This window comes from Typopeltis vanoorti, chromosome 3, assembly GCF_054136105.1.
Source record: "Typopeltis vanoorti isolate ZY-2024b chromosome 3, IOZ_Tvanoo_1.0, whole genome shotgun sequence".
Classification (NCBI taxonomy): Eukaryota; Metazoa; Arthropoda; class Arachnida; order Uropygi; family Thelyphonidae; genus Typopeltis; species Typopeltis vanoorti.
Genome location: NC_143551.1, coordinates 13,758,409 through 13,780,715, shown reverse-complemented (window position 1 = coordinate 13,780,715; position 22,307 = coordinate 13,758,409). Strand labels below are relative to the sequence as shown.

Genomic DNA, 22,307 nt, shown 5'->3' with positions numbered 1-22,307 from the left:
ACACTTTTATGAATTTTTAAAACACAAACCTGATTTATTAAAAAAAGTTCATTCTTGCGTCAAGTATCAAAATTAAATTTTTTAAAGTAATAATATGATTGTTTAAAAGGCTTATATATATATATATATATATATATATATATATATATGCTTATATTTTACAATAAACATTATAAATCTTTTTAGTTTTAGTGAAACAAATAAACTCAACCTGCTTTTTTTTTATTTATTATGAAACAATTTCTGATTTGTCCTTTATTTTCTCCAAAAAAATATGGTCACTGTACATATAATATGCGCATGTGTGTGTGTGAGAGTTCGCCTGCCAGCTCAACCTGAACAAGCAGGAATAAAATTCAACCAAGGGTTGAAACTGTGCGAGTTGAGCCTGCCAGTAATGAGAAGTTCCGTCGAAACGATAAACGACACTCCGTCGTTAATTGTTTAAACTAAGAAATATATAGTGAATGTTGTTATGACAGTTTCAGATGTTATGGAATTTGATTGAAGAGAATTAGCATTTCAACTCAACATTTGTCGGTTGCCTATGTCTTTGGGTGGTGTGATCTTTTGTTAATACCGCACCAATCATATGCACGTCTTCGTAGCTGCGCTCTCGTGTAAAAGAAAATTTAACTTGTATGTATTGTAATAATTAAAAAAAAAGTTGAATAATTTATAAGCGTATAAAAGGATATCACCTGTAAATCATTGATGTGCCAGCAGAATTCTCGGACGTGCCACAGGTTCGCCATCTATGATCTAGGACATTATTTTTTGTTGTAAGGAAATTAAAGCACATACAAGTTACTTTACATTACTCCTTGAAATTGTGTTCCTCCTGATTATTTAGTGATTCCAGTAATATTTTCATTAACTAGTTTATCTCTAATAGCCCTGTTTGAGGATGGCTTCATGTATTCAGCTATATATATTGATATTTTGAAATTGTTTCTCCCTCAGCCTAAGAAAGAGAAGGAAGTTTGCAGGAGAAAAATTGCATGAAAAAATAACAGGAATATTCTGCTTGGCTAAGAATTCCTGATTACACATGATGGTGTGGAAACCAGTACTCAGAGACCACTTGTGAAGATCAGTTTGGACAAACTGCATCTCAAATGCATTGGAATATGATTCTAGACAGTTGATTCATAGTTTTTCTTTAATTGCTTTGATCGAGTTACAAAATTATCCATGTTGACACGAAGCCCTTCCTTCTCCTCACCATTCAAAATTCCCATCCAGTATCCAAGTCTAGACAGTCCCTCCTTCCCCCCCCCCCCCCAAAAAAAAACAGCATATTGCAACTGGCTTGAGACAAAAATACTGTTTCATATGATCATCCAACAACTTCTGTCCATCTGCTCCCAATTTTCTTACCTGACATTACTGTAATAACAGATAAAGATAAAACTGCCTTTGTGTTAAGGCTTATTAAGTGCTGGAGGACATCATGTTGGAGGTTTAATGGAGTACTAGGAAAGGATTAAAAACTAATTTTTGAAGCTTCCAATATTTTGTCTGTTGCTGAGACATCTTCAGGGTTTACAAATAACACTTGTAACGCACACATAAAGACAACACAATATTTAATGAAAAACGTAAGTGACTCTAAAGTCCTATCTACGTAGATACCTAGATGCACCACCTGGTGCACCCAGTGTCTATGAGGATTTCTATGCAGCCTAGGATGTATACTGGGACCTCTGACAATTATTGTTTCCCAACTTTGGGAAGTGTATGCATCCATATTTGTTTAAATTAGGTTGATTTCTGAGTGCCACTGCAGATTCCAATAACAGTCTTTCTTTTTTAAATTTACTATGGTGGAACGTGGTTTTCTTCCAGAAGGTCCTGTGAGTTGTATCCAATACATGGTCTTCAAGGCCAAGTTGACCATAGTTGTGATTGCAGATGTAAGATTTGTGTTCATCTAAATGGATAATGGCTAATCTGCCTGTCTGTTTGAAGTAAGCCAACTTACAGGAACAGGATGCCAGGCACTGAGAGAGGAGGGAGCTGATCTTTGGTAAAACAGATAAGGGTAGCAAGTTTCCAGTGGGGCTTAGAAGCTGTGTAGAGATTGTACTTTTTAAAGACCTGGCTATTTTTTCCAGTGTGCCCTGGATATAGTGGATGGTGATGGCATATCTGAAATCCTTCTGAAGGGGTGGTTGAGGAATGGGGGAAGAACTGATTATTTTTTTTAAGTTTGTAAGCAGTGTAGCCATTGGATAGGAAGGTTTCTATGCAGAACCTCTCTTTCAACAGAGAGAGAGGTTCTACTAGAACAAAGATTATAGAATCTATTGGCATTAGAGTTTTAATGATGTCATATTGTTGTCAGAAAGTTTGTGAATGTATCTGCCTGTGTGAGTGGGTTTTCTATATACACTGGAGAGGTTACCATTCAGAAGGCATGTCACTAAGGTGTTAGGAAGGATAAACTATTGTTTTCCTTTTTCCATCATGAACTAGATTCTTGGATGTAGACTATTGAGGTGACTGAGGAAGGAGTCTAATGTGTCTTGGCCATGAGGCCAAATTGGGTTTGAGAGGGACTGAGTCTATTGCTCTTTTTTCAAAATTTTCCATACGGATGAATAAAACATCCAAAAATTTGGGAAACAGTTATCATCAGAGGTCCCTGTTTACATCCTAGGCCACCTACAAATGCCAGTAGAGGGCACACCACCTATATGGTCTCTAGATAGGACTTTAGAGTAATCCACGTTTTTCATTAAGTATTGTGTTGTCTTTGTGTGTGTTACAAGTGTTATTTCTACTCCCTATAGATGTCTCAGTGAATGAGACGAAATATTGAAAGCATTTAAAATTAGTTCCTTTGATACTCCATTAGACCTCCAACATAAAGACAAAACTGATTAGCATTGTTCTTCACTTTCAATTCCTACATAGATGATAAAGGCACTTCCAGGAACAGTGTGCGGAATGCTCTTCACTTAAAAGGCTTCCACTCCTAATAACATCCCTTCATATGTACTCCTAAGAGATGTACTCCTGAACTGACACTTGTCCTTTACCATCCCCTGTGTTCTGTTATCTCATTATACTCGGCTGGCATCACAGCATAGAAACGCATCCATTACAAAATAAAAAATAAATTCTACCATCAAACTGCAATCTATTGCTCGAATTCTGTCTAGAGTAATGGAGAAGGTTATCAATAGTCAACTTCTTCACCTTTAAGAACTACCAGCTAATCAGTAACGAACAATGTAGATTTTGCCACCTCTGAACATGTTCCATGGAAATGTTTGAAGAAAATAAGAACATTTGATGAAGTTTGAGAGCTGGTCAGCAAGCCAGTTTATTTCTCTCTGGTCATTCACTGCTTGTAATAATGGATGTGGTTTTCTCTTCAGATGGTCCTTGACGTGGTTATATAATTTGAGTCTAGCTCAGGAAATATCCCACAGAATGGAAAAAATGTATGATAGTACTGCTGTACAAGAGTAGTACAGAAATCGATGTGTAGGATTACCAACTATCAGTATCTCTAGCCCCCCCCCCCCCTCCCAACTGGCCATGATGCCTATAGACATCCATCTAAATCTGGATATGATTCTGTAACACCTATTGAATAACATGGATAAGAAGTGCAATTTGGTCTCACTATTTCATCCACTCGGCTGGTAGGGAGGCTAGTGCTCGATTGATAGACAAGCTATAGTTTGCAAAGAACAGCATGGGTTTACTGAAGGGAGGTTGTGTTTTAGCAGTTCGCTAAATTGACTCAATTGGATAAAGAGAATGGATACACTATGATACTGTTAGACATGCCAAGGTATTTATTTGATAAAATACCACATTGAAAGGCTGTTGCATAAACTGGAAAATATGGGATTGGAATATAAACTATTGACTTGGATAAGTGGATAGCTGGTGTATAAGTGTCAAAAAGTGGTATGTTATTTTTATCCTAAAACCCTATGGTGTAACAGACTCGTCTAGGAAGTTCCTTTTGTCTCTGCAGACACCACTCTCTCAGGCAATACATTACAATCATTCACAACTCTTCATGCAAAAAAACCTGCTTCTCACTCCCCTGCTCATGCCTTCCTCATACAGCTTCTAGGGATGACCTCTTGTTCCCCCACCATTTTATGAAAAACCTCTTCAACGTTAATCCTATAACAACCCCTTACCAACTTGTGTGTTTATATCATATCACCCCTCTTCCTCTTTGTCTATTAGATTCTGTAAATTGCATCGTCTCAACCTACTTTCTTCATATTCAATATTACAGAGATCAAAAACTATTTTGGTCAATCACCTCTGGACCCTCACCAGCATATCTTCATCCTTTTGAAAACCAGATGACCAAATCTGTGCACAGTAGTCCATATACAATGGAACCATAATTTCCTTACTTCTACAAGTCATTACCCTCAGTCAGTGAATCTGCTAGATTTAAGATGATCCATGTTATACCTCAGGAATCGGTGTGAAGACCTGACAGATGTTTTGTCGTTTGCTTGCAAAGACAGGCAGGACAATCAGCGATTAACTGATATACAGCATTACAGAATGATTTTAATAAGCTGGAACAGTGGGCAAATAATAATGACATGCGTATTGTTTCACACGCACTATTTTGTTATTGAAATAGAATTGCCAGTTAACGTTTAGCTTGTAATTTTCGTTTTCTTTGCTTTCCTGATTGTACCCTGATGAAGCCAGTGAAACTAGTTGGTAATTAAAATAGGTATTCACCTACACTTGACCAATATCTAAATAATAGTTTATTCTCATTAATTTGAATTTTGTCAGTAAATTTTCACCATCTGTTCATAGTATAGATCTGTTATCATTTTTCCACATTAAATAAAATTATTTAACTCCTTTATTTTCCAAGCTTGCAAGACATATGGGAAGCGCTCTACTGAATTTCATTTGGGCACTGAGGTTTCATTCTGATGTGTAAGCACTTTTTATGTTTTTAATTGAGATACAAGTTGATATATTTTAAAAATATAATGTGAGTTACTCATATAAAAATGTTTTCTTTATTCATGATTACTGTTTTAAGTAATTTTATTAGCTTATTTTATTTCATGAAGCTTTATTCATGATTTAAAAGTTTGAATAATACAACAGTGTGAATAACAAGATATGGTGTCATATGTTGTAGTAGAGCAGAACAGTGATTATAATCAAAGTCCTGTTAAGGTTTATCAAGCTTTCAAGCAATGTATTTCATGCTCCTGAGACTCTCCATGCAAAAAACTTGTTACTCTTTTACTCGCTACTTCCTTTTGTAACTTCCAAGGATTGCCCCCTTGTCTTTGTTCCTTGCCCTCATTTTACCACATGAAAAATCTCCTCAGTGTTGTATGATTATAATGCTTCAACAAACATAAATTAGTTCTCCACATTCTGTATATGCTGTGTGGAGGTTTCTTGCATAGACTTTCCATGAAGCATCTGCTCTTGATGTGTATGGAAATGGTAACATGATCTACTAGCTTGTACTGTTCCCATTCACTGTACTTGATGTATTTTTTATATTTTGTAATTTTATTGTATATCTTTTGCTAAGTTTGTCAGAATTTTAGTTCTAATTAGACCATGCTACTCTACTATAACTTGCAATACAATATCCGTGTTGTTAATCCTCTGTCATTATCCATTTGTTGCTCCATTTTAATCATTTATTCATACCATAGATGCTCACAACACATTGAATAAAAACTTGTTGATATATTATGTATGTATCATCTATGTATAAAGAAAATAATATTTTACATAAGTAGTTCATATTTTATAGTTTTTTTATTGTAAATATTTATCTTTTTTTTTATTTTTTCATGTTTTACCTACTTTCATTTATATGTACAGCATTACATTGCACATCATGAAAATGGCTTATAAACCAGATCTGGTCTACAGGCATGTTTTATCTTTCTAGTTAGTAAATTTTCCAGGTATCACCAAATCTGACTGAAACTAGTCACAGATTTATAAGTTTATCACTAATCAATTAGAAAGTAAACTGTGATATTTCATCCCATCATAAAATTCAGATAATTTTTGGATTCATTTGTGAGTACGTTGAAAAAACTGAATGGTGAACATAATGTTCTAAGTGAGGCACAAAAATCATCATCAAATTCCTGATATGTATTCTCAAGGAATGTGTGTGTGGGGAGGGGGTCAATACTGTGATAGTACCAGATGAAAGGTTTTATATTATCACTGACTTCCTAACTGGTTTCCTCCAAATTAGTCTGTTATCTGTCAGGACTCCTGTATTGCAAGATATTATGTTTTGGTCTTCCTGTAGGGCTATTTTCCTGACATCAAACGCCTGTTTTTGTTAACTCCCATTTGTTTAAGTCACCATACCACTTTAGATTAGCCACTTTGTATATGTACTGCCACTTGGATAATATGCCTCATGCAGATGATGAATAACAGTGTAAGTAGTATGCACTCTTTGCTAACAACTGATTTTACATCCAACTCCTCCAATTTTAACTGCTGGCTTACAACCAACCCAATTATGATCTATTTATTGCTCAATATAATGCATCTTTTACACCATATAATTGAAGGTTTAGAACATCTTATTACTTGTCATTATTATTAAGAGACACCTCCAGGGAGTCAGGGACTCATCAAGGGAGGCCACATGCACCAACTATCATACTTATTCTTGAATTCATTCGCACTGCTTGCACTCACAACATCCATTGTCAATCCATTCCAATCACGCATCACCCTATGAGAGAAAAATCTAGCCATCACCACCTTCTTAGCAGCATTCATTCTCAGCTTCCAGGGATTCCCTCTTGTCCTTTCCCCGCTCTCCATAAATTGAAAAATTCCATCAACGGAAATTCTGTATGACTCTTTCAGAAGTTTGTAAGTCTCAATCATATTCATCCCTCTTTCTCCTGTTTGCTAGTGTCTGCAGTCTACAAATTCTCAATCTCTCTTCATAATCAGTATTCTGCAATCCTGATATCATTTTTAACACTCTCCTTTGCATTCTTTCCAATATATGTCAGTATCATAACAGAAACCAGGAGACCAGACCTGCGCACCATAGTCCAAGTGAGGTCTTATCAAGGCCTTTTAAACAGGCAGAATGACATCCTTATCTTTGCATGTGAACATTCATTTCAGCTTGCAATTATCTTTTGAGTTGTATTTGCAATCTTTGTTACATGGCACTGAACTTCAACTTCCTATCTACTAACACTCCAAGATCTCTATCCTTATCAATTTCTTCTAGCATAATCCTACCAATATAATATGACATTAGATATCTAATCATGCCAAAGTGAATGATTTTGCATTTACTGCCATTGAACTGACTTCCATTTTCCCATGCCCACAATTCCAGTCAAATCATTTTGCAAATACTGCATATCAGCAGCATTCCTGATCACCCTACCTATCTTTGCATCATTAGCAAATAGCTGGATGTTGCTTGTCAGATCCTTCCTAATATCATTAATGTACAGATTGAATAACAGTATACCAAGGACAGATCCTTGGTATACTGTTACGCACTTGTGGCGCACTACTAGTTACCTTAAATCTTGCAGACTCACATCCTCCGTATACCACTTTTTGATATCTGTCAGTCAGCCATCCTCTTATCCATGCTAATATTCTATAATCCAAACCTATATTCTCTAATTTATGCAACAGTCTACCGAGCTGTATTCTGTCAGAAGCCTCAGCAAAATCCAAGAGTATCATGGTGTACATTTCCCTTGTCTGGTTCAATGGTATATACAATAGAATGTGAGAAAGTTGCTAAAACATTACCTTCCCTTAGTAAACCCATGTTGTTCATTCAAAGTAGAGATTCACTGTCAACCCATTTATGAATGCGAGCCCTGACCAATTTTTCCAAAATCTTCACTACCACTGCTGAGATACTAATTGGTCGTGAGTTGGATGCATCAGTCTTTGCACCACCTGTGCAGTGAAATTACCATACATTCTTTCCATTCTTATGAAATCTTACCTTTTTAGAGACTCATGTTAAATAGCATGGTCAAAGGAATTGCCAGTTAAGCCGAACACTCTTTTTGCACACATATATCGCATCAGTCCCTATTGCTGAATTCTTATTCAGTTTGTGCAACAGCCCTAATACCACATCATCATCAAATTCCTGCCATGTACCCTCAAGAGGGTATTATAGTAATACATGAAAAATTTACATCATTACTAACTTCCTATCTACAATTTTCCTCTAAATCAGTCTGTTACTTGTCAAGACTCCAACATTATCAGATCTTATATTTCTATCGTCTAAGGATTTTGTACCGTATCAATCCACCTATATCTTGGTCTTCCTCTGGGTCGTTTTCCTGCCAACCTGGCAGAAAACACTTGTTTTGCTAATCTTTCTTCACCCATTCTGTTTAAGTGACCATACCACCTGAGATTAGCTCTGGTAATGCATTCCTGGATGCTGACAACATCAAGTTCTTTCCTAATATCCTCGTTTTTAATATGATATTCCCATTGATGCCATCTGTTCATGCCTCTAATCTTTCTCAGGACTCTCATATCTGCGGTCTCTAGTCTTTGGTCAAGTGTTTTACTTCTGACTCAGCTCTCAGATCCATGAGTTAAAACTGGTTTGAACACTGTCTTGTTTAGAGCTAATTTAGTGTTCCGACTAATTTCTCTCTTATTCCATATGATTTTATTCAATTGACTTCCTACCATGCCAGCTTTGTTGATTCTGTTCTATTTCTATATTTAATTTACCATCTTCACTAAAAATCATGCCTAAGTAGCTGAAATGTTTTACTTGTTCCACAGGTTCACCATTCACAACACAGTTCACATTTTCAGTGATTCTGCCTATTTTCATTGTCTTTGTCTTTTTATTGTTAACCTTCATACCATATCTATTACAACAGTTATTCAATTTAGTCAGAGAATCTTGCAGACTTGTGGCGGATTTATTTATAAGTATAATATTGTCTGCATAAAGCAAAGAGCTGACATTAACATCTCCAATTTTGATATCATGTTTAATACCACTTTCCTTCATAATGTGATCCATATAGATAATGAATAACAGAGTGGAAATGTACATCCTTGTTTGACACCAGATTTAACATTAAACCATCTTCCTGTACTTCCTTCAATTCTAACTGCTGACTTACAACTCAAATAAAGACTAAGCATTGCTTGATGTAATGCCCCATTGACACCATATAATTGTAGCGTATTGAATAGCTTCTCTCTCTTGGCACCTTGTCATATGCCTTTTCCAAATTGACAATACTTAAATACAGATCTCTGTTATATTCCCATGCTTTCTCGACTATTTGTCGTAAAGTGAAGATCTGATCCTGACAGCCTCTATTTGGCCTGAATCCAGCTTGTTCTTCACCAAGCTTTCCTTCCACAATTCTCAACCGTTTCTCAAGTATACGTGCATAGATCTTGCCAGGAACACTCAGTAGGGAAATACCTCTGTTAATATTCAGATTCAGTTTTATTTCCCTTTTCATATATGTGTACTATTAGAGCTCTACTCCTATCATCGGGAATTCGTCCCTCTGTCTAGAATTTCTGAACTATACAGTGCAGCCACTGTAAGACTTTTATACCACCATACTTCAGCATTTCTGGTCGAATTTCATCTACTCCTGCTGCCTTTCCACATTTCAAGCCTTTGATGGCTTTTTATACTTCAAGTATGGATATGTATTCCTGACTATATTCCTGTTGAATGTTTTTTACCACTGTGCTATCACTGCTTGTTTCATTTAGCAATTTTTCGTAGTAATTACTCCATACTTCAAGGATATCTTTTACTTCCATTTTCATGTCACATTTATCATCTCGATCTCCTTTTACAGCACTCTTTCTTCCATTTCTTAGCTTCTTCAATAATCTCCAGAATATCTTACCACCTTCTTGATATTTATTTTTTATGTTCTTGTGAAAGTCCTCCCATGACTTTTGTGTAGCTAGTCTTACACAGTGTTTTGCTTTCTTAAATTTGTCTCTGCATTCTCTAAGAGCACAAGCTGACTTATTTGACAGAAACTTTTGATATGCTTTCTTCTTTTTCTTCACTGCCTCTTTAACTTCCTGTGTCCACCAGGGAGTTCTGATTTTTTTATCCTTGCAGACAACCTTACCACATGCCTCTCTGGCTGAATCAATCAATGTTTTCTTCAGAGTTTGCCACTGAATCTCCAAGGTTTGATTCCTGTTCTCAAACTCTTTCATTTTTTCTTCAATAATCTTTGTGTATTTTAGTCTACAGTTCACATCTGAGAGCTGCTCAACTTTTATTCGCTTTAAAACTTTCTTACATGTCATTCTTTTCAATATGAAATTCAATTTTATTCTGCTCAATACTAAATGGTGATCACTTCCAATTTCAAATCCCCTGTATGCTCTAATGTCCTGCACCAGGGAGAAAACATCACTATCAACAATAACATAGTCAATGAGGCTTTTCTTATTCCTTGCCTCTTCTCTCCATGTGAATTTGTGTACATTTTTATGTTGGAACATGGTGTTAGTAATAACCAGTCTATGTCCTGAGCAGAAATCCAACAGATATTTGCCATTATTATTAGCTTTGCTCTTTTCTCCAAATTTTCCCAAAATATTTTTGTATGATTGAGAATTATTTCCTATTCTGCTATTTAGATTCCCAACAAGGACCAACTTTTCCTTTTTCATTGTGTCAGTTGCTTTTTCTAAAGCCTCAAAAAAATTCTTCCACTTCTACCTTAGTAGATCTTCTGTGGGACCATAGGCACAAATAAGTCTCATTGCCCAGTTCCTCATTCTCATATTTGCCCACATTACTCTACTTGAGACTGTAAGGCATTCAAGAAGATTAGCCTCGTATTTAGTTGTGATTACTATGGCTGCTCCTTTTCCTTGTTTGTCATTGCCTGAATATAACATTTTGTATTTATTGCTCAGAAAGATCTCACCAGTTTTTGTCTTTTTTGTTTCAGTCACCCCTATTATGTCGATCTGGTATTTATCTAATTCCTCAGCTAGCTCCATTTCTTTGCCATTCAGGCTTCTTATGTTGATAGTACTGATCTTTAACTCTCGTGGTGTTGAGTTGGGGTGTGTTTTCAGATTTGTTTGGTGTGTGTTCAGACTCTAATACCTTTTCCTCATATAAATGAGTTTCTTCATCCAGTGAAGAGGTAGCAGTGAACTCAATGTCGCATACACCAGGTTGATAGCCTTTAACAAAATGGGTACTTATTAGTTGAAGAACCTATTCTGCATCTGTAACCCTCATGACATCTGCATTTAGAAGAGTTGTTCTTTCTTATTCATTCTTTCTTTAACTTGCAGCATATTGATAGAATTCTTGTGTGTTGTCTTTAGCACACAGAGCCAGTTTCTTTTCATACTCAGACTTTGCTTTCCATACAACAGTTGTGATTCTAGTCTACTGCTTATAATTTTCATAATGCACGTGATCCTTATATACATGGTATTCCCTCCACATCATCCTTTTCTTACGAATATTTTGCTTTATACGATTACACATCAATTTCACTCCTGCCCTATTTTTTCTTCGAACTCTCAGGACACATTTTGATATCGCATCATTTAAGTATTGTTTAAATGCTTCCCATGCACTGTCAATATTCTTTCCATCCAGCAACCGATCCAACCCTACTGAACTCAGTATACTCCTCAGTTGGTCATAATTTTCTGCTTAGTAGTTCAACATGTAACCTTTTCTGAATGAAACATTCATAAACTTAGTCATTTCCCATGTGAGTACCTCCTGATCACTATCACCAACTGGAGGCAGAATAGTTACATCTTTAACTGAAATGCCCTGTGACACTATAATCAAATCTAACACTCTTTGACCTCTAGTTCCTTCTGTCACATGCTGCTTGAGGAAGTTGTCCTGCACCAGCTCAATAAATTCATTTTCATTTTTCTCATGAGATTCTACTGCTATTCAATCAATGTTTGGATAATTAAAGTCTCCCATTATGATTATTCTTTTCGCACTCATGTTGTGTATTTGGTGATGCGTTTCTTCATCACTAACAACTGATCCACCAGGTCTGTAACAACACCCCACCATGTAATTGATCTAGTTAGATTCCAGCTCACACCAGATGGCTTGAAACTCACTGCCACATGAAATACTATTAGTAGTTATAGTAGTACAATCATAGGTCTCAACTCTAACTGGATTCAAGTCATCCGATTTCATTAGCAACACACCCTCTCCTCTCATATCCTCTCTATCCTTCCTAAAAATAGTGTACCCTTTATACTCGATATCAGTTAGTATGTCTAATTCTGATAGCCAGGTCTCACTAATGCCTACAATCTGAGATCCCAACATATTGACCAAGGTAACAAACTGTACCCCTTTGTTTCTGATACTCTTAGCATTCATGTACAGACATAATAATCTATCTGCATGTTATTTTGTATACTCTTGTCTGAAGTCTGCATGACACAGTTGGACAACTTGCAGATCTCTGTTCTTCCCTAGTGCTTTATACATTTATACATGTAGACATCTTTGCACACATTTGATGGGTACGAACTGGACGAACAAGTCAAAATAGTTGTTGCCTTGTTAACATTTCCATGATAAAGCCCTTTCCCATCATTAACACACTTATATAGCATTGTGATCTTACACTCAAATTCTCACCATTCCTCCCTTCATAATTTAGTTTTCCTGACTCTCTGTGTTAGGTCTCATACCAGTTATTTTTTTTGAGACTCCTGATACAAGCACATTCAGGTGTAGGCCATCCCTCTTATCATCATCATCATCATCATCAAATTCCTGCCATGTACCCTCAAGGGGTGTACAGGATATGATAGTAATAAATGAAAAATTTACATCATTACTAACTTCCTGTCTACAATTTTCCTCTAAATCAGTCTGTTAAATGTCAAGACTCAAATATTATTAGGTCTTATATTTCTGTCTTCTAAGGTGCTTTTACCATATCAACCCACCTATATCTTGTTTTTCCCTTGAGTCTTTTTCCTGCCAATCTGACAGAGAACACTTGTTTTGCTAATCTTTCCTCTCCCATTCTGTTTCAGTGACCATACCATCTGAAATTAGTTCTGCTAACACAGTCATGGATCTTGACAATGTCAAGTTCTTTCCTAATATCCTCGTTTTTAATATGATATTGCCATTGATGTCATCTGTTCACGCCCCTAATCTTTTTCAGGACTTCTTGGTCAAGTGTTTTACTTCTGACCCATCTCTTAGATCCATAGGTTAAAATTGGTTTGAACACTGTCTTGTATACAGCTAATTTAATGTTTTGACTAATTTCTCTCTTATTCCATATAAATTTATTCTGTTGACTTCCTACCATATCAGCAATGATTATTCTGTTGTCTATTTCCATATTTAATTTACCATCTTCACTAAAAATCGTGCCTGAGTAGCCGATATGTTTTTACTTGTTCTGTAGGTTCTTCATTCACAATGCAGTTGATATTTTCAATGCTTCTGCCTATTTTCACTGTCTTGTTATTGCTGACCTTCAGAACTGTTACAACAGTTATTCAATTTAGTCAGAGAATCTTGCAGACTTGTAGCGGATTTATTTAGAAGTATAACATTGTCTGCATAAAGCAAAGAGCTGACATTAACATCTCCAATTTTGATATCATGTTTAATACCACTTTCCTTCATAATGTGATCCATATAGGTAATGAATAACAGATTGGATAATGTACATCCTTGTCTGACACCAGATTTAACATTAAACCATCTTCCTGTACTTCCTTCAATTCTAACTGCTGACTTACTACTCAAATAAAGACTAAGTATTGCTTGATATAATGCCCCACTGACACCATACAACTGTGGCGTTTTGAATAGCTTCTCTCTTGGCACCTTGTCATTATGCTTTTATCAGATCAACAAAACTTACATAAAGATCTTTGTTATATTCCCATGACTTCTCAGCTATTTGTCGTAAAGTGAAAATCTGATCCTGATAGCCTCTATTTGACCTGAATCCAGCTTGTTCTTCACCAAGCTTCTCTTCCACAATTCTTCTCAACTGTTTCTCAAGTATACTGGCATAAATTTTACCAGGAACACTCAGTAGAGAAATACCTCTGTAATTCTCACATTCAGTTTTATTTCCCTTTTTATATATGGGTACTATGAGAGCTCTACTTCAATCATCTTGAATTCGTTCCTCTGTACTTCCTCTGTTCACTGCATGGTTCAGGCACTCTGAACCATGCAGTGAAGCCACTGTAAGACTTTTATATCTCCATACTTGAGCATTTCTGGTTGAATATCATCTACTCCACCTGCCTTTCCACATTTTAGTCTTTTGATGGCTTTTTCCACTTCGAGTATGAATATGTATTCCTGATTGCATGCCTGGTCAGTGTTTTTTTATCACTGTTCTGTCATCCCTGCTAGTTTCATTTAGCACTTTTTCAAAGTAATTACTCCATACTTCAAGGATTTGTTTTTCTCCTGTTTCATTTCACCTTTATCATCTCTAATTCCTCTTTCCTCCATTTCTGATCTTCTTCAACAATCTCCAGAATATCTTGCCAATTCTTGATATCTATTTTCTGTGTTCTTACCAAAGTCTTCCCATAACTTTTGTTTAGCTAGTTTTACACAGTGTTTAGCTTTCTTATGTTTGTCTCTGTATTCTCTAAGAGCACAATCTGACTTATTTGCCAGGAACTTTTGATATGCTTTCTTCTTTTCCTTCACTACCTCCTTAACTTCCTGTGTCCACCATGGAGTTCTGATTTTTCTATCCCTGCAGACAACCTCACCAGATGTCGCTCTGGCTGAATCAGTCAATGTTTTCTTCAGAGCTTGCCACTGAATCTCCAAGGTTTGAATCCTGTTCTCAAACGTTTTCATTTTTTTTTTTTTTTTGAATAATGTTTATGTATTTTAATCTACAGTTCGCATCTGAGATATGAGAGCTGCTCAACTTTTATTCGCTTTAAAACTTTCTTACATGTTATTCTTTTCATTATGAAATTCAATTTTATCCTGCTCAAGACTAAATGGTGATCACTTCCAATTTCAAATCCTCTGTACACTCTAGTGTCCTGCACCAGAGGGAAAACATCACTATCAACAATAACATAGTCAATGAGACTTTTCTTATTCCTTGCGTCTTCTCTTCATGTGAATTTGTGCACATTTTTATGTTGTAACACTGGGTTAATAATAACCAATCCATATGCTGAACAGAAATCCAACAAGTATTTGCCATTATTATGATCTTTGGTCTTTTCTCCAAATTTTTCCAAAATATTTTTGGAAAAATATTGTCTGACAATCATTTCCTACTCTGCTGTTTAGATCCCCAAGAAGGACCAACTTTTCATTTTTCATTGTGGTTGCTTTCTCTGAAGCCTCAAAAAATTCCTCCACTACTCCCTTAGCCAAACCTTCTGTGGGACCATAGGCACGAAGACGTCTCATTGTCCAGTTCCCCATTCTCATATTTGCCCACATCACTCTACTTGAGACTGCCTGCGATTCAAGAATATTAGCCTCGTATTTAGTTGTGAATACTATGGCTACTCCTTCTTTTCCTTGTTATCATTTCCTGATTATAACATTTTGTATTTATTGCTCAGAAAGATTCACCAGTTTTTGTCTTTTTTTGTTTTAGTCACCCCTATTATGTCGATCTGGTACTTATCCAATTCCTCAACTAGCTCCAAAAACTCACATCCTTTGCTATTACATAGCATCTACATTGAATCATTTGTCATGATTGCCCTTCTTCTTAATTCATTTTAATCATATCGAGGTAATATACTGATGATTTTCACTTCCTCACTCTTGCCTCTTCCAACAACCCTTTTACTTTCTCTTTCAGATCTACAAAATGCAACTACAGATCCTTGTTATATTCCTATAATTTCTCAACTACTTATCTTAAAGTGAAAATAGAATTCTAATAACTGCTGTTTGGCCTGAATCCAGCTTTATTTTCTCCCAGTTTCCACAATTTTTCTAAGCATTTTCTCAAGTATTGCTTGCATAAATCTTACCTGAAACACTATTAGGGAAATCCTCTGTAATTCCCAAATTCAGTATTATTTTTTATAGATTAATAACTATAGAAATCTACAGCAATCCGCCAGAATTTAACCTTCTGAATTGTGCATTGCAGCTACTGAAAATAAAACTTTTATACCATTATATTTGAGCATTTCTGATCGAATATAATCTTCTTTAGCTGCCTTTTGATTTGTATACTTCACTGCATTCTTCCTGAATATTCCACCACTGTTCTGTCCCTTCTTTCATTTAATGTAATTACTTCAAAATATCTAAAATGTCTTCAGTTTTGTTACTACCTCTATCATATCTGATTCCTTTTACAGTACTCTTTTCTAAGCGTTTTCTGTAATCTCCTGAACATTGTGCCATCTTCCTGATTTATCCTCTATATTCTAGCAAGATAATTCATACCATCCTGGCTTCCTAGGCACAAGAATTATATTTAAAAAGTCATCATCATCATCATCATCATCAAATTCCTGACATCATTGCTCTCAAGGGGTGTACAGGATATTATGATATTATACATGAAGAATTTACATCAATACTAACTTCCTATCGACAATTTTCCTCCCAATCAGTCTGTTATCTGTCTAGATACAACATTATCAGATCTTATATTTCTGTCTTCTAAGGCACTTTTTACTGTATCAGTCCACCTATATCTTGGTTTTCCTCTAAGGTTTTTTTCCTGCCAACCTTACAGAGAACACTTGTTTTGCTAATCTTTCCTCTCCCATTCTGTTTAGGTGAGATACCCCCTGAGATTAGCTCTGTTAGCACTTTACTGGATGCTAACAATGTGGAGTTTTTCCCTAATATCCTCGTTTTTAATACGATATTGCTATTGATGCCATCTGTTCACACTCTTAATATTTCTCAGGACTTGCATATCTGTGGTCTGTAGTCTTTGGTCAAGTGTTTTATTTCTAACCCAGCTGTCAGATCCATAAGTTAAAATTGGTTGAACACTGTCTTGTATACAGATAATTTAGCGTTTTGGCTAATTTCTCTCATATTCCATAAATTTATTCAGTTGCCTTCCTGCCATACCAGCTTTGATATGGCAGGAAGGTAGCTTAATTGTTGAAATAGACAACAGCTGTTGTCTATTTCAACATTTAATATACCATCTTCACAAAAAATTGTGCCTAACAAGCTGAAATGTTTTAATTGTTTTATAGGTTCTCCATTCATGATGCAGTTATTTTAATTGTCTTTGTCTTGTTATTGCTAATTTTCATACCAATTTATTACAATAGTTATTCAATTTAGTCAGGGAATCTTGCACACTTGTCTGGATTTAAAGAAACAATAGTAATATGCAGGTACTAAGATGAACATTATCATTTGGAACAAAGGAAATAGCTGCTGCTATAAGAGGAAAAAATGGTGAACTTATAAAAAAATGGAGATGCAATAATCAAAAGAATTCAGGAATTTTATACTGAACTGTATGAAGACAAAGATCGAGACATCCAAGAATCATCTATGGATAACTCAAATGAGGAAGAATACGATACCCCTGAGATCTTACAAGGTGAAGTGGAAATGGCACTGCAGGAAATGAAGAATGGAAAGGCCCCTGGAGAAGATGGAATTATGGTAGACTTCTTAAAACTGGGAGGAAGCTCTGTCATCAAACAGCTGACTAAACTCTTTAATAAATGCCTAAAACAGAAAAAAAATTCCAAAAAATAGGATGGCAATAAGGAAGAAATAAAAAACTACAAAGCTATAAGCTTACTCCCCACCATATATAAAGTCTTCATGACAATTATAAATAATAGAATAAAATCTAAACTAGAGGGAATGCAGTCCTGTGAACAAGCTGGATTTAGGAAGAATTACAATACTTTGGACCATATTCACACATTAAGACAGCTCATTTAAAAATCAATTGAATACAATAAATGCTTATGTCTGGCCTACATAGACTACGAAAAAAGCATTTCATTCAGTTAAAACATCTGCAACTACTAAAAGCACTTGAATCCCAGGGAACTGAGAAACCATATATTGAAACTCTAAAACATATTTACAATAATGCAACTTCTGTAATTCAATTATATAAAAACAGTGAAAAGTTTCCAATACAAAAAGGCATCTGGCAAGGCGATGAATACATGGCGATGAACCCTATCTCCCAAATTATTTGCAGCCGCACTAGAGGAAATCTTTAGAAGCCTTGATTGGGAATAAACATAAATGGAGAAAGGCTGCATCATCTGAAATTTGCAGATGATGTTGTCCTAATAGCAGATAATCTTGAAGATCTGGAAGAAAGGCTAAATCAGCTAAATAAAGCCTCCAGAGTAATTGGATTAAAAATAAATAGAGAAAAAACAAAAATAATGTTGAATAAATACATAAACGATGGAACTGTCAAAGTTGAAAACCATGCAATAGAACAAGTTACTTCATATGTATATTTGGACCAATTCTTATCCTTTGAGGATATTGCCAAAGAAAAGAGATCGAACAAAGAATTTACCTTGGATGGATGGCTTATGGGAAAATGAGAGACATATTCAGAAGTGACATTCCTATGAGTCTAAAAAAGAAAGCTTTTGACCAGTGCATACTTCCTGTCCTATTATATGGAGGAGAAACATGGACTTTAACAGAAGCCCTAAACAGAAAGCTAAGAACAACACAACATTGCATGGAGAGAAGTATGCTAAAAATAACATTAAGAGATAAGAAGACAAATACCTGGATAAGATCTCAAACAGGTGTGATAGATATTGGAAAATACATTAAACAGGCTAAGTGGAGATGGGCTGGCCATGTTGCCAGATGCAGTGGCAGGATATGGTCTAGAAAAACAACAGAGTGGAGACCAATGGATGGAGCAAGAAAAAGAGGAAGACCAAGAAGAAGGTGGAGGGATGAACTGGAACAAATTGCAGGAGTGAGATGGATGGGAGAGGCAGAAAACCAAGTGGTCTGGAAAACCATCGGGAAGACCTTCGCCCAGCAGTGGACAGAACCAAAAGGTTGTAAAAGAAGAAGAAGATAACATCGTCTGCATAAAGTAAATAGCTGAGTTAACATCTCCAATTTTGATACGAAGTTTAATATTGCTTTCCTTCATAATGTAATCCATACATATAATGAATAACAGAGCGGATAATTTATATCCTTGTCTGACAGCAGATTTAACATCAAACCATCTTCCTGTACTTCCTTCATTTCTAACTGCTGAACTTATAACTCAAATAAAGACTAAGTGTTGCTTGATATAATTCCTCTTGTCACCTTGCCTTTAGTAAGTCTACAAAACTTAAATACAGATCTTTGTTATATTCCCACGATTTCTGAACTATTTGTTGTAAAGTGAAAATCTGATCTTGACAGTCTCTATTTGGTCTGAATCCAGATTGTTCTTCACCAAGCTTCCTTTCCACAGTCCATCTGAACTGTTTCTCAAGTATACTTGCATAAATCTTGCGAGGAAAACTCAGTAGGGAAATACCTCTGTAATTCTCACATTCAGTTTTATTTCTCTTTTTTGTATATGGGTACTATGAGAGCTTTACTCCAATCATCTGAAATTTGTGTCACTGTCCAGGCTTTCTGAACTATGCAGTGCAGCCACTGCAAGACTTTTATATCTCCATACTTGAGCATTTCTGGTCAAATGTCATCTACTCCTGCTGCCTTTCCGTACGAAATTTGGAAAGGCAACGGGAGTAGATGACATTCGAAATAGAAAAAGATTTTTCTATTTCTAATTTTTCTTTTTCTCCTTTTCTCCTTCAAGTATGAATATCTATTCCTGATTATATGCCTTTTGAGTGGTGTTTTTTTTTTTACCACTGTGCTTTCACTGCTTGTTTCATTTAGCAATTTTTCGAAGTAATTACTTCATACATCAAGGATATCTCTTCTCCAGTTTTCCTGTCACCTTTGTCATCTCAAATTCCTTTTACAGCATTCTTTCCTCCATTTCTGAGATTTTTCAACTGCTTCCGGAATATTTTGTCACCTTCCTGGTATTTATTTTCTATATTCTTGCCAAAGTCTTCCCATGACTGTTGTTTTGCTTTCTTACATTTGTATCTGTATTCTCTAAGAGCATAAGCTGACTTATTCGCCAGGAACTTTTGATATACTTTCTTCTTTTCCTTCACTTCCTCTTTAACTTCCTTTGTCAACCATGTAGTTCTGATGTTTCTATCCTTGCAGACAACCTCGCCACATGCCTCTCTGTCTGAATCAATGAATGTTTTCTTCCGGGCTTGTCAGTGAATCTCCAAGGTTTTGTTCCTGTTCTCAAACAAACTCTTTCCTCCATTCTTGAATAATATTTGTGTTTTAGTCTACAGTTCACATTGAAGAGCTGCTCAACTTTTATTTGCTTTAATGCTTTCTTACATGTTATTCTTTTCAATATGAAATTCAATTTTATCCTGCTCAATACTAAATGGTGATCACTTCCAATTTCAAATCCCCTGTATACTCTAATGTCCTGCACCAGGGAGAAAACATCACTATCAACAATAACATAGTCAATAAGACTTTTCTTATTCCTTGCGTCTTCTCTCCATGTGAATTTGTGCACATTTTTATGTTGGAACACTGTGTTAGTAATAACCAGTCCATATCCTAAGTAGAAAACCAACAGGTATTTGTCATTATTATTAGCTTTGCTCTTTTCTCCAAAATTTGCTGGAATATTTCTGTATGTCTGACAATCATTTCCTACTCTGCTATTTAGATCTTCAACAAGGACAAGCTTGTCCTTTTTTCATTTTGTCAGTTGCTTTTTCTAAATCCAAAAAAAATTCTTCCACTTCCACAGTGGAACCTTCTGTAGGACCATAGACACAAATAGGTCTCATTGTCCAGTTTCCCATTCTGATATTTCCCCACATCACTCTACTTGATATTGCCTGCCATTCAAGAAGATTAGCCTCGTATTTATTGTTGAATATTATAGCTACTCCTTTTCCTTGATTGTTAATGCCTGAATGTAGCATGTTGTATTTATTGCTTAGAAAGATCTAACCAGTTTTTGTCTTTTTTGTTTCAGTCACCCCTATTATGTTGATCTGGTACTTATCCAATTCTTCTGCTAGTTTCATTTCTTTGCTATTCAGGCTTCATATGTTGATAGTACTCATCTTGAACTCTGACGTTGAGGTGGGGGGGTATGTTTCAGGATTTGTTCCAGTAACTTACTTTTTACTGTTTGCCCTGGTTCCCTGTCTAAAACAATAGAGACCTTGTTAAACTGGGCAATGCTCAAGCTAGCATGAAATTCTGCCATGTTATACCATCATTTTACTTGTGGTTTAAGTCCAATAAGAATACAATTTGTTTGGCTAAATCTCAAATTGCCGCCTATCCTTGTTCGTTCAGTATCCAGGTAGATACCTAACAGAGTGAAACCACAAGAAGGTGAAGTTGGACGTTAGGGTAGAAGCCCTGGTTGGGTATTTACATTCCTTTAAAGGATTACGTGGAGGTCTCCTCTCAGTTTAAAGTATAAAGTTTTGTCCCTTTAGCACCCCATTTAAGAAAAGACTTTTCCTTTTATTTACAGATGAACTTCATTTACAAGTAATATTCCTATATGGTAAGGGCTAAAAATTAATTTTTAGCCCTTATCATATAGATAAAATTATGATTATTTTTGCTAGGAAGCTAGTAGTCCTTTTAGAGAATAGTTCTGAGTAGTATTTTTGTCTGATAATATTTGATTAAATGGCATAAAATCCAATCATCTTGCTGAATACACATAATCTTTATTATATATTTTTCTTCCTAGCCTGCACTTTATTATATAAAAATACACAGGCTAGGAAGGTGATGGGTATGATAAAGAAAGAAAAGGTGCAGTATGAGAGGAGATTGACTTGTCAGGCCTAGGTTAATTCTAGGGAATTCTTCTGCTATATGGCAAGTAAGAGAAAGAATAATTGTGGCAGGTTGACACTGGTAGATAGTCATGGCAACAGCGTGACCATTGCAAAGGATATTGTGGAACTATTGAATGAACACTTTATCAGAATATACCATACTGATGTAAAGGATGCTGTGGAGGCAAATATTAAGAGAACTGGAAGTGAAATAATCAGAGATGTATCAGGTGTTGACTGGGTTAGATGTTAATTAGGCTGTGGGAATGGATGATATATTGCCACATATGCTGAAGAAACGTGCAGAACAGTTAGCTATGGCCTTGCCTTTCCTTGGTTATTTAATGAAAGTCTTGCAGTGGGTAAGATGGCGT

At 35.7% G+C, this 22,307-nt stretch overlaps 1 protein-coding gene across 3 annotated transcripts in view; it reads left to right on the top strand.

Moving 5' to 3' along the window:
* The window catches only part of LOC150107933 (telomere length regulation protein TEL2 homolog), a 284,799-nt gene that overhangs the window by 228,143 nt on the left and 34,349 nt on the right, over nucleotides 1-22,307 (top strand). For all 3 annotated transcript variants that reach the window (XM_090415456.1, XM_090415457.1, XM_090415458.1), the window contains one exon: nucleotides 4,880-4,944. In XM_090415456.1, coding sequence (XP_090271582.1) covers nucleotides 4,880-4,944 — 65 coding nt within the window. The remainder of the gene's footprint in view (nucleotides 1-4,879; nucleotides 4,945-22,307) is intronic.